This window comes from Drosophila elegans, unplaced genomic scaffold, assembly GCF_018152505.1.
Source record: "Drosophila elegans isolate 14027-0461.03 unplaced genomic scaffold, ASM1815250v1 contig_208, whole genome shotgun sequence".
Classification (NCBI taxonomy): domain Eukaryota; kingdom Metazoa; phylum Arthropoda; class Insecta; order Diptera; family Drosophilidae; genus Drosophila; species Drosophila elegans.
The window spans coordinates 23,073,391-23,087,093 of NW_024545578.1; the positions used below are offsets into that span (position 1 = coordinate 23,073,391).

The window sequence follows — 13,703 nt, forward strand, 5'->3', positions numbered from 1 at the left end:
TTTCTTGTTTCGAATTGATTCGTTGCAGTCGGTTGAAATTCAATAATGAGCTCATCTCTGCGATCGAAAACGTTTGTTTTCATTTGCCAATGTTCCAGGTAATCCAGCCAGGAAATTTCAATTTCTTCGCTGGTATTTTTTTCGCTTCCATGTTTATTTAGGACATTAATTGGTAATTGGCCTTCCTCATGATAGCGATTTTTGGACTAAGCTGCGAGTTTCAAAGGAAAGCAGTACCAATATTTGGAAATGGTTTGCAGTTAAATAGTTAAAAACTAGGTGTTTTAATCTATGCACGTCTTATGAAATTGTACATATTGTACTAAAATATTATTCTGCTTATTTGATTAGTTTTTGAGACTTCATTTAATTAAACCAATGGACCAAAAACTGGTTCTAGTAAAAAATATGTTTTAATTTAAAACAAGAACGGAAGCAAAATTCAACAAGCCTTGCAGCTTTTTAAAAAATGAAATATTAAAATAAAATATATGTTTAAAAAAATTGAAGCTATAATGATTTTCTGATCAATTATTCGACTCTTTCTATGGCAACTAACATATATGATATCTTTTTCCGATTTTAATAAAATTAAAAGCGTAATTCTAAGCTTTCAAATTATTACTATGTTAAAAAATATGTTTAAAAAAAATGAATAAATAGAGAAGTTTGTATTTCTTTATAAATGTTTTTAATATTTTGATTGTTTCCATATTTCTGAAAGTTTTAACCGTTACTTTTCCCGAAGAACTAAACAAAAAATTAAAAATAAAAGAGAAAAGTTTTTATTTGTTTCATTTATTTTTCCAATTGTTAATATGGGCGCTATATTTTTTAGTCTTCAGATCCGGCTCGTTCCGACTTGTGTCTCTTCCAGATATGCCACTGCTTTTAAATTCTAAAATCAAATACAAAGTTCCTTTTTCAAGTAGAATTTCTTCAAGACACACAATTTGGTTTTGTTTCATCATCAGGTTGTATCAAGTTTTATCCTCAGTGTAGTGTTGCTAAAAACAATTAAATAACTCATCGTGTATTGGTATAACAAAATTTAATTTAATTTAATGTTCAAATTTATCAGCTAAAAAGTCTTACTACCATTTCTATATGGTATTAACATTTGTAAGATTTAAATATGATCCTAAAAGATATTTATCCTAAGTCGGAGAACAAAATACAAAAATGACTGGTTTTCTCATATGTTCATACATATGTAAATCACTTTACTATATGACTTGATATTTATGATCTCTCATTATAACAATAATTTTAACAATAATGTCTCTTTTACCAAAAATCTGCATTTGACTTGGGTGCCCGGACTGAAAAGAGCATAATCCCTACCGTTTGCTTATTTGGAATAATTACTAAAGTATTGTTCCCTACTTAGCCTAAGGGAAAACCTTTTCACGGGACTGCTCATTGTACTGTTGAAAAACACAAAAGCACCAAAAATAATTAAAATTGAAAATCCTTAAATGACAAAATGTGAAATTCATTCGTAAGTCCATTGAAAATGTAGGTTTTGTAGCTTGTAGGTTCTACCTCAATGTATTATATTTAATGCTTGAAATTTATTTGCTAGGACTAAGAACCTCCAATCATTACATTTTAAGCATTAAAATTATAATATTGATATAATTTTATTTTAAAAGCTGTCAGTTTAAATCAACAAACATGTTATACTTTTATTCTATTTATATATTATTTAGTTTATTGTATTTATTTATTTATAAAGTTGGTTTTGGTGTTCCTTATTTTATTTTAGTCAGAAGTTTGCAACGGAGTGAGAGAGACAGCTCTGACCCTATACAGTATATATGTTCTTGATCAGCATCACTAGGAGAGTCGATCTAGACATGTCCATTTTTTATTTCTAAAATGTTGTCATTCAGTCAGAAAGAGTCGAATCCTTGTTATTAATTCGTTAAGTAATTCCGAAGTGTTTGAGGACAAATTTAGATTGGCGTAATAATTTCAATTTGCACAGAGAACGTGCTTGGTTCTAAGAACTCTTATTTTGTTTTATTTTGTATAGAACTTTTGCTTCGGTTAGATTTCGGCAAACGTTTGGAACGAATTGATTCGCCTTAGAAGTTGGCGACAATGTCGCCAAAATACAATTATTCATCGGGCACGTAACTGACTTTTCACCCAAAAATAATAGAGAAAGAAAAATAAAGAACATTCGGCAGTGAAGTAATTGTGAACAGGAATGTTCAGGCGTTGCAAATTGGAATATGTACTATAGGATGCAAAAGGATCGGGGGTGTATTTGTGGACATGCAACGTTTAGTGTGGCTCTACATCCCTCAAAACTCCTTGTAGACAATACCCATGCTGAGCCCTTTTCGGGGCACAAAAAATATCCTGCACACTTCTTCTGTTCTCCAGCGATCCGTACTTGTTGTTCGGGTCACGTCACGGTTTTTACCGACGGAACCCATTTGACATTTGACAATTATTCATTTTTCGTTTTATTTCTTAGAAATAAACCTCGGACGCATCGCTCCGAATCGATTGGTTCCAAATCGTTGCAATTCAATTGCGAGTTGCCTTTTGGCTTTTTAGCATCCTGTTACCATTTCGTTTCAGCTGTTCGACACGATCTATTTGGTGTTTTACGCTCATTTCGTCCTGAACAAAGTTTTAACCTCGGAATGTGGAGAGTTTTGGTTATGCGTAAATCGAAGTAAATCGAAATACTCCTACAAAATAATACGGTGGAAATCGCAATTTTCACGTTAATCCTAATTATCCTTTGAACTTAATTGCTTAATTAGAAGACTATTCGAGTGTGGTATGTCGCTAAGGCAGAACTGAAGGTGTATATTATGGATTGCTAGAACGAATTCAATTTCGTTATCGGTTCTTCTGGGTGGGTATCTTAATGAAAACAGGATTAGATATGTGGTGGGTTATATTCATGATCGGCTTTTGTATTTAATTATTTTTAGAAGGTTTGATTGCTCCATGCGCTAGATAAGAGGTCGATAAGAAATTGACCTTTTCTGTGAGTATGGCATAATAAAGGGACCTATCAGCGGACGGCTCAGAAGAAATTTTGAGAAACTTAAGTAAATTGATTTTATCAATTATAAAAATATTGCAATTTTATTGAAAAGCCATTTAATGTATTTAACAATGATATGCTTTTATTAATTTTAATTATTTTAAAACTATTTTATTTAAGTCTGTCATTTCTAATTTTTCTGTTATATTATTTTGTTAAAGATTGATTTGTACTTCTTTGTATAGACTTTATAAAATAGCAAGATTCTGTTTTGTCAGCAGCAAATTATATATTATAATATATATAATTGGTTCCGCAAAACGTTTTTTTTTTTTTAATTTTGTAATAAATAACTCAAAAAGCATGGAACAGTGTCAATTATAATTATTGACATGTGTGCCTTTAATAAATAAATACATTAATTCGTAACGAATTTGACACACACAGCTCTCTTGTCTGATTAATTTTCTGTGTGTGTGACATATTAACAAAATTGTTCTTGACAATTGAGTGTTTAAAACAATTGAGTTACTGATTATAATATATCAATTACATTAAATTTCTTGTTCTAAATCATTCCCGGGTGGTATTACCTTAGATCTTTATTCAGGTACAATAACAATTCGCGGTCTTATTTCTTTTTCAAGAACGGTTTAAATGCAGTAAATAATTAAAACTGTGTAAATTGTTAGTGTTATTTCCTCTTGCTCTGAAAAATGTACTAATTTCACAAATTGAATTAAATTGATTCTTAATCGCGGAAAATGGGAATATCTCTTACTCGTCACCATTTATGTTGCTTATGTATAAAATATTATTTCATTTCTGACACTCGAAAGTTGATAACACAAATAAGTTGTGTGTAGCAAAAAAGACACACATGACAATAATTATATTTTACTTTTTCTGTTTTAACTTAGCATGTTAAATACAAGTGTGTTTTGTTTTACGAACTCTGTTTTAAATTAAAAGGTATTAATGTTCTTGGTACACGCTGATCATTTTATTTTTATTTTGTATTTAGCCTTTGTTATTGTCAAATTTTTAATTTTAATTTTAATTTTTAATTAATTGTAAGATAAAATAAAATAACAAAATAAATTGTATTTCATTTAAAATTTAGACTTTCACTAGCTATGATTTCAGCGAAATCGGTACACCAGCTTGTATAAATGATACTTGGTTATTCCTAACTGAAGAATTTTCTGCTAGTGCTGTACATTTTTTAGATGAAACGATTTTTTGTATCCAGTTTTTCCTTTTAAATGTTGGTTAATATTCATAAAATTACTTATATTGTGAATTTAATGTTTTGTTGTACTTATTGTTCAAATAAATATATTTTTAAGCAAAAGCATTTAACTTTGGTCAATGGCTTAGGTTAATTTTTGTCTATTTTTATTGCAAAATACTAACAAAAATGTTCTAAGAATTATCATTTGAGTAAAAATTTACCGTTCAAGCCCAACAATGACTTAAACTCGCCACACTTATAAAGAACTACTGAACGCTAACATGTGTAATCTTAATTTGTAATAGGGGATACTAATCCCTTATTGATCTGGGCCGTCTCATGTCGTCTTCTTATTTTCATTACAGATCTTGTTTGGTTTCAAAATAATCAGTCCTAACCAACCGAAGATATATCCGCAGTAATTGCAATTAATTTAGAGTACTCCCTGATAAATGCGCCAGTCAAAAAACAGTTCATGTGAGAAAATCCGTTGCGATCTCTAACCCAGTAGGTAAAGTGTCCCTACCTGCCGGCAAAACCGATGACGCATTTCATCCCCTCATCTCTTGTGATTTCAGAGAGCAGGTAGGGAAGGACCCTCCAAGTGCTGCACCACCATCGGGTATAAAAGACCAAGCAGCTAGACCAACCACATCATTCGAACTACAGTTCTCTATCCGAGCAGATCATCAACAACCATCCTTCAAAATGTTCGCCGAAACCGCTCTTATTTCCAACTTCAACGGAGTGCCCGAGAAGCAGTCTCTCACCGGTGCCTCCACCAACATGAAGAAGCTGCTAAAGACCATCAAGAAGATCTTCAGGAGCTCAAAGCCTGCAAAGGAGCCTTCGATCTCGAACGTTCTTCACTCCTGCCACACCGAGGAGGAGCACCAGAACTGGCTCAACGAACAACTGGAGGCCAAGGCAATCCACCTCCTCCACTGAGTTCTTCTGGGACAATCTCCTCCATCGAGTATCTGTGATGTGACCCAACTTAGGGGTCTATAAATCGGCACGTCGGCTTTAAACTCCAACTGTGATGATGAGAACACGAGACTGACTGACTTGTGTGCCTCGGAAGCGCCAAACTTCGTCGCTTCCGCCAACTGTACATATCAACTAGCTGCTAAAACGTCTTCAATAATGCTTTAACTTAGCTATAACATTGTCTTCCATTAGTCTTAAGCGAATCATTGTCTTCCATGTTTGTTTGTTTAGGGTCAAAATTAGAATAAGAATAAAAATCCCTCGAGGAAAAAAAACAAAATATTATTGTGTTATTTCTTCCACTTTTTAGAGCGCAATATCACGCATAGGTTGGTGCATGAAATTATAAATGTGATTTGAAATTGAATACACAACATAATGAAAGGTAGACTATACCCTTTTCGTTATATTTATTACTCTGGAAAAAAGTGTTTTTGATGCAGGCTTATGGTCGTCTTATTATGGTAATATAAATAATTTTAGGCCCAACTGCATTCTAAATTCCCGTTATCCCGCTTTAAAAAAATATAACACAATTAAATCGTCCCTCGAGAGCGACAAACAAAAAGAAGTGATCCCAAGACAGTGTGTTGGGAAGGGTAAAGGCCAAAAAGGATACTTTTGTGATTTGCGAATATGAACAATGTTTTGTAACTTAAGATCTTAAAAAATAGCATCAAACAAACACATAGAAAGTGGCAGCCAGTCTTTGGCGCCCCTTTAAAAAATGTATAGGTTTGAAAGTGAAGCCTGCGCCTTCACAAAGTCTCTTTTTGTTGCCCTGTGTTGATAATGAAAGCAGTTTATTTTAGACCCACATTACAATAAATTTGAAAAGGTGTTTGTTAAATTATCACCCAATCACAAGCGACTGCATGTCAATTTGATTGTCCATAGCACGTAAAATATGAATGTTAATTTTTTTAAAAATCGGAAGCAGAGGGAATCTAATTGCGACTTTTAGAAAATACATCTTCCAAGATAACCGATTCCGAAATGCTTTTTAGTGTTGAGATATCGGCAACTACAAGGGTTCGAAATTGTTAAGTTTGACCACGCTATAAATTCCGTTGTAAAATATCTTTCTATTCTTCTTTATTATTTGCAAAACTTCTTTGGTTTGGTTTTGTTCTTGTAAGCTTTTTAAGTTGAACAGTCAATGCGCTTTTTAATAGCTCACTTTATTGTTCAATTGCAATTTCAATGATTAACAATGTCTAAACTGCTGCAAAACCTACCTGCACAACGAACTTCAACCCCTCGACGATTGGAATCTTACAGAGCAGGTAGGGAGGAGTTGCAAAATTTACGGGTATAAAAGACCGAGTAGCCAGAGCAACAGTATCATTCGAACTACAGTTCTCTGTCCGAGCAGATCATTAACAACCATCCTTAAAAATGTTTGCCGAAACCGTTCTTATTTCCAACTTCAACGGAGTGCCCGAGAAGCAGTCTCTCACCGGTGCCTCCACCAACATGAAGAAGCTGCTAAAGACCATCAAGAAGATCTTCAGGAGCTCAAAGCCTGGAAAGGAGACCCCGATCTTCAACGTTTTTCACTCCTGCCACACCGAGGAGGAGCACCAGAACTGGCTCAACGAACAACTGGAGGCCAAGGCAATCCACCTCCTTCACTGAGTTCTTCTGGGACAATCTCCTCCATCGAGTATCTGTGATGTGACCCAGCTTAAGGGTCTATAAATCGGCACGTCGGCTTTAAACTCCAACTGTGATGATGAGAACACGAGACTGACTGACTTGTGTGCCTCGGAAGCGCCAAACTTCGTCGCTTCCGCCAACTGTACATATCAACTAGCTGCTAAAACGTCTTCAATAATGCTTTAACTTAGCTGTAATCATTGTCTTCCATTAGTCTTAAGCGAATCATTGTCTTCCATGTTTGTTTGTTTAGGGTCAAAATTAGAATAAGAATAAAAATCCCTCGAGGAAAAAAAACAAAATATTATTGCATTATTGTATTAGTTTTTATAGTGCAATATCACGATTAGGCTTTTTGGTGTTTTAAATTGAAATGTGGTTTAAAATTGAAAACACAACACAATGAGAGGTAAGCTATCACCTTTTAGCTTTGTAGTAATTACTCCGCACAAAAATATTTTTGATGCAGGTTCATGGGCGTCTTATAATTTTAATATAAATAATTGGCCAACTGCAGTCTAAATTCCTGTTATTCCGGGAGTATGTTCTTAAATTTGTTTATTTTGTGTAAGGCAAAAAAGTGCTGTTTAGCTAATTATGTTTACCGCTTATCACAATGCATTATGGGGGAAAGGGTAAACGCCAAAACAAAAAGATACTTTTGTGATTTTGTATTTTTATTATGGACAATGTTTTAAAACTTGTTGCATCAAAATATAGTGACACATAGGGGCGTGGTATATCGTATAGATCATACGTTTAAAAGGAAACATAATTCACCTGGTATATTAATATTAATTTTATTAATTGGAAGTGAAAAAATCCAACGAACTCTAGTCAACTTTTTTTTGGAAACTCGATTTCAGGATAAATGTTTACTACTTCTTTAACATAGCTAGAAAGTTAATGTCTTTTGTTGCATGGAAATGAGACAGTATAGAAATAATACAAGAAAAAACCTGTGAACGTTTTATTCTACAAAAAGTATAAGAAAAAAATAGTTTTGTTTTCAAAATTTAGATTATTACTAATACAAACAAAATAATTTTTTAAAATAAAAGCCGATAAGGAACGAACCCTAGACCTGAAACTTTTAAAACCCAAGTTTCTAAACCGAAACCTTATAATAAATTCAAAAAGATGTTTGTTAAAATATCACTCGAACGCTCACAACTTGCTTGTCAATTAATTAAGAAAGGTATACTATTTAAAAACCCGCAGAATAATAAGACTTTTTGCGATCTTTTAGAAAATACATGTTCTAAGGTTTCTAATTCCTACATTCGTTTTATGTGTTGAGATATCGGCAACTATAACGGTTCAAAAATTGTCGTTTTTGATGACTAGTAGAAGTTGGTTTTTAAGTTTGACCCCGCCATAAATTCCTTTGTACATTATCGAACTAGATTACTAAATTACTTGCAACTTTTTTCGATTTGGTTGGTTTCGGTAAAACCTTCTGTGTTGAGCAGTCAAGACCCTTTCAATAACTCTCTTTCTTCTTCAATTGTTTTCATTTTAGCCATTTTATTTGTTAACAATTTTTAAAATGCTGCGTAACTTACCTGCACAATGAATTTCATCCCCTAGTCGGTTGGAATCTTACAGAGCAGGTAGGGGGAACCCAGTGAGTGGTTGCAAAATTTGCGGGTATAAAAGACCGAGCAGCCAGAGCAACAGTATCATTCGAACTACAGTTCTCTGTCCGAGCAGATCATTAACAACCATCCTTAAAAATGTTTGCCGAAACCGTTCTTATTTCCAACTTCAACGGAGTGCCCGAGAAGCAGTCTCTCACCGGTGCCTCCACCAACATGAAGAAGCTGCTAAAGACCATCAAGAAGATCTTCAGGAGCTCAAAGCCTGGAAAGGAGACCCCGATCTTCAACGTTTTTCACTCCTGCCACACCGAGGAGGAGCACCAGAACTGGCTCAACGAACAACTGGAGGCCAAGGCAATCCACCTCCTTCACTGAGTTCTTCTGGGACAATCTCCTCCATCGAGTATCTGTGATGTGACCCAGCTTAAGGGTCTATAAATCGGCACGTCGGCTTTAAACTCCAACTGTGATGATGAGAACACGAGACTGACTGACTTGTGTGCCTCGGAAGCGCCAAACTTCGTCGCTTCCGCCAACTGTACATATCAACTAGCTGCTAAAACGTCTTCAATAATGCTTTAACTTAGCTGTAATCATTGTCTTCCATTAGTCTTAAGCGAATCATTGTCTTCCATGTTTGTTTGTTTAGGGTCAAAATTAGAATAAGAATAAAATTCCCTCAAAGAAAAAAAAAAGAATACTGTTGTGTTATTTATATTACCTTATCTGAAAAAACCTCATTAATAGGATATTCGTAGGAAATGACATTGTCGAAATTTGCACCTAAATTAATAGCAAAAACTTGTCTGGCTATTTAACATATGTCATACATAAATAAAAAAATTGTTGAAAAAAAACATAATCAAACTTTTTCAAAACTTTCCCCAAAATTTCCATTTGTTCTTTTCCATGATATTTTAGGGTCCATCAGCTAAAGTATAGCTGAGAACACGAAAATTTGATGTTTGACAACATTTTCAGTTATAATAGTTATAATTATATTATATATTAATTACCCAATTTTAGTACACCATCGCATATAAAAAATTCCCCAGCATCAACCATTGCTTAAAAATTATACCTCGAGGTTAAAATCTCCGTATTTCACGATTTGCTGAATCTTTCAGCTCCACTATAATTAAAAAAACAATTTAAATTTTAGTAACTGTTCTTAAAATTGATTTAATATTCCCATTCAAACTGGGGTGTTTATTTACATATCTTATAGCTTGAAACGATTTTTATTTCTCAAATTCAAATTAAAAATGAAATTCATTTTAAAACAATGCACTCTTTAACTTTAAATTTAAATTAAATATTAATGTGATAATTTCGGTCAAAATATAATATTTTGTACTTTTTTGTTTTCAAATGTTTTCTCTTTATAATTTTTAATTGATAGACCGTTTTATGTTTAAGATTTTATAATGTTACTATGTAAGGTAAAATGATTAACATTGATTGTACCCAAATTTACTGGTAGCACTGGGATAAAACGAAAATAAATTTAAATTAAAGGGAAAAATGAAGGCCAACACGCCTTAATATAAGTGAACTGCTGTACTTCCCACTATTTTTAAAAAGTAGTTATTTTGCAGCCGCTCAGTGGCGCCGCTATTTAAAATGTATCGTGTTTGCAGCCAGAACCTTGACCTGCGACCCGCCACCTTGGAAAACTATCGATAAACGGACAGTTGCCCGCACTTTTTGGCTCCGTTTCAAACTGTTTATTTATTTCAACGCTTATAATAAAAGATGCTATAACAATACACAATCGATATCTGTATATATAAGTATATATGTTGGAAGTGCACTTGGGTTTCGTTATCCGTGTAGGTGATTCGGGTGATATGTATGTCTGTTTGTCACTTGCTGTCTGGTTTGCTGCATTTGTTCGGAAGAGTTCTGACAACTTTCTGGAAGATGAAGTATTTATATGCGGTTTTGTCGCTTAGGGTTATAGTTTAGATCCACCAGTGGCATGGAGAGTAGTTCGAGGGGCTCAAACAAATGTGGAGCGCAGGGGAAAAATGCAGATGGCAAGACCGGAACGGAAGATTCAATTTCTGAGTGGAAGCCGACTTTTGGATGCTGGATTGTTGGATTGCTGGACTGCTGGTGCTCGTTGCTGGTGCGCATTTCACTTTTCAAAAACGTCTCGAAAATGTCGAATTTCTCTCGTATTACGTGCATTTATCTAATGTCGATATTCTTTCGTCTAAAACCAAAAACGGAACGCTGGCCAATTGTAGTTCGTCAGGGTCTAGCAAGCAGTTCGCCGTCCATCCCGAGTTCCTTCGGCCCGGACTACTGGTACTCCACCGAGTCGCTGTCGAGGACCGTGGAGGAGACCCTCGAGGCGCGGCGGTGCCAGTAGTCCGTGTAGCTGGCCTCGTACTGGGCGGCGGTGCGGTGCCACGGTGGCCATTTCAGCTATTCCTCGACGATGTCCCACACCATCAGCGACGCGTCTGTGCCGCCCACGGTGATGAGCGTGTGGTCGCCGCACAGGAAGCGGACGCAGGCCAGCATGCCGGAGTACACCTTGGACTCGTGGAACTCGGCGCGCGGCGTTATGCAGGGGTACCTATTAAAGTGGTCAAGGACTGGTTAGATCATTTTAAATAGTTTCCAATTAAGTTTAAGGCATAAGTTGTGCGTAAATACACCCATAATCGTAGAAAGCCAAACTAATATAAGACTTAAAACAATAAGAATGAACGCTACCTCGAGATCAAAATAAAATATATTTAACAAATACTTTTCTTACACAGAAAAAAAAATTTTCTGTATCAATCGTATAAACATGTTATATTTGTAAAATTTAATACTATTTAAATGAACCCTACCATGTGATTAAAAATAAAATATATTAAAAAGGAACTTTTGTTGTACAAAAAAAATATTTAAAATAAATATTTGCAAATTTTTTTTATTGACAGCCAATAATGTTAAACTGGTATTAAAAATGTTAATTTTTTTAGTTCTCTCTAATTAAAATAAAGAGGAAAATGGTAAAAATGCAAACACACATTGTTTCAACTCGAGGTAGCTTTTTAAATGTAATTTAAATGCATTTGCTTGCATTAATAACGAAATTAGAAACTATAAACTAATCCTGATTCGAAGTGAATCACTATTAGGTTTAATTGCATTAATTTGTATTAATGAGCAAGTTGATTTGAGAAGAATACGCACATACATATAAAATAGGTATGAATAATGAGTAATAAATATTATTTGGATCGCAATTAGTCCTCTTCTCACCTGAACAATCGCAGATAGCCCTCGGCGTCGCCGGAAGCGAGCATGTCGTGGGCGGCGGATCGACTGCAGGTGGCCACGATGGTGTTGGTGGTGCTGTAGTAGCGGTTGCTCCACTGACCCGCCACAAGGAAGCCCACGGTGCAGTTGTTGGTCAGCCACTTGACGTCCTTCATGGCGATGGGACTGCGCTCCGGGGACAGCGACTTGGCGTCCCAGAAGAGCAGGTCGAAGTCGATGGTCACCGTCTGCACGAAGTTGCCGTCCATGCTCCAGTCCAGGTGGGTCAGCGGCTGCGATCCCCGGATCTTGTTCACCTTCTTGTAGGAGAAGCCGTCGCGCGACACCCGGAAGAGGTAAATGCTGCCATTTTGCGAGCCCATGGCTATCATGTCACCAACTAATAGGGAGAGTTGTTGATATTACCAAACAATTTTAGTTTAAATGTGCACTTGAAATGTGGAAAACCATTATTAGAAGAGGTGATCAAACTTAAAAAATCTTAAAATTCCTTTAGTTGTACTTAAAAGGAATTTTTAAGATTATAAAATACTAGAGCTTTTAAATGTAAATTTATTTTTTATAAAAAGTCGTTAGAATATTATTAATACCATATCCGATTTTAAGCAGTTGGTATTTTGTTAATTCAGCTTTAAAACATAATTTAAATTTTAAAAGAAATACTAGGTCAGTAAAATGTTGTATATATTTTCAGTACCATCTATGGTCTAAACTACTTAACTAATTAATTATTTTAAAAGTTTTTAAACATAGTTTATTTTTAATATTAAAAAATGGTCATTTTAGTAATTGTTTCCTGTTACTTACCCTGGTTGTAAGCCACGCAGTTGAGTGGAGACCCGCAGACCCTAAGCGTCAGCATGACCGCCCCGTTCTCGCAGTTGATGACCAGCAGGTGACCTTCGGTGCTGCCTGCGGCCAGGGTACCGAAGGGGTGGAAGGCCAGCGCTACGCACTCGTAGCCCGTCTGGATGGTCCAGATGAGCTTGTTTTTGCGCCAGAGGGCCACGTGTTTGTCGTGGCCGGCGGTGGCGTACAGCTCGTCGTCCGGGTGGGCGGCCAGGCCCCACAGCTGCCGCCCGTGGCCGAACACCACCTGGGTGAAGCGGCGCTGCAGCGAGCCCTCCAGGATGTTGTTCCGGGTGGTGCCCACGTAGATGTTCCCGTCGTTTCGCCCGGGGCGCTGCGGATAGATGGTGCGCACGCCTCCGGCGGCCTCGGGAAGCTGCGAATCCAATAAGGTCAAATAAATAAATGTGCCTTTTGGGAAAGCATGGTCTTAAAAACTGCTGTTTGTAAAATACATTTTTTTGTACTTGGATAATATGTACGGTTAAATGGATAAAGAAAAAGAATTCTCCTTTTCATTATAATGTTGAATAAAATTTTTAAAAGAAAAAGTAGTATATATCATGCTTTACTGATAAAAAAATTGGAATATTAAAAAAAATATCTGACTAATGAATTTAAAATGAAATGAAATTATAATATCAAATACAATGCATTATAAACTACATGATTTAATATTAAGAATTTAAAATAATGTGGAAAAAATTAGATTTATAATAGATTCTACTTGATTTAAATGCGTTTTAATTAAGTTTTAAATATATATTACATTTTCAGATATTTAAATCATTTAAATACGATAATAGTCAAATGAAAATATTAAACAACTTTTTTATATTTTCGTATTTAAAATAACTCAAAGCCGCAATCGATGAAAATCAAAGGGATTATATTTAAATTGGGTACAAAATATTTATATGAATTTAAAGCCTGAAACTGTTTTTTGTATATCTTTTTAGCAAATTGAAAGTAGTGAACTGTTTTTAAACATTACCAATAATACAAATAAATTAGTTTTAATTTGATTTCTTTAAATGAAGTTTAAAGTAATACTTCCATTAGTAAATATTGG

At 35.0% G+C, this 13,703-nt stretch overlaps 4 protein-coding genes across 5 annotated transcripts in view; 3 read left to right on the plus strand and 1 right to left on the minus strand.

Moving 5' to 3' along the window:
• The first annotated feature begins 4,916 nt into the window (after window positions 1-4,916).
• On the plus strand, window positions 4,917-5,497 carry LOC108136043. The gene has a single exon (XM_017256974.1). The coding sequence runs from the start codon at window positions 4,956-4,958 to the stop codon at window positions 5,193-5,195; it is 240 nt and encodes a 79-aa protein (XP_017112463.1). The 5' UTR covers window positions 4,917-4,955; the 3' UTR covers window positions 5,196-5,497.
• Window positions 5,498-6,601: 1,104 nt separating this feature from the next.
• Window positions 6,602-7,169, plus strand: LOC108136047. The gene has a single exon (XM_017256977.1). The coding sequence runs from the start codon at window positions 6,636-6,638 to the stop codon at window positions 6,873-6,875; it is 240 nt and encodes a 79-aa protein (XP_017112466.1). The 5' UTR covers window positions 6,602-6,635; the 3' UTR covers window positions 6,876-7,169.
• A 1,429-nt stretch (window positions 7,170-8,598) lies between these two features.
• Window positions 8,599-9,195, plus strand: LOC108136046. Its single transcript, XM_017256976.2, has one exon. It carries the CDS (start codon window positions 8,633-8,635, stop codon window positions 8,870-8,872), a length of 240 nt encoding a protein of 79 aa, XP_017112465.1. The 5' UTR covers window positions 8,599-8,632; the 3' UTR covers window positions 8,873-9,195.
• A 1,014-nt stretch (window positions 9,196-10,209) lies between these two features.
• LOC108136150 (echinoderm microtubule-associated protein-like CG42247) overlaps window positions 10,210-13,703 on the minus strand; it is a 45,713-nt gene continuing 42,219 nt past the window's right edge. For both annotated transcript variants that reach the window (XM_017257145.2, XM_017257146.2), the window contains 3 exons: window positions 12,590-13,007; window positions 11,765-12,161; window positions 10,210-11,084 (listed from right to left, as the gene is read on the minus strand). In XM_017257145.2, coding sequence (XP_017112634.1) covers window positions 10,931-11,084; window positions 11,765-12,161; window positions 12,590-13,007 — 969 coding nt within the window. In that variant the 3' untranslated portion in view covers window positions 10,210-10,930. The remainder of the gene's footprint in view (window positions 11,085-11,764; window positions 12,162-12,589; window positions 13,008-13,703) is intronic.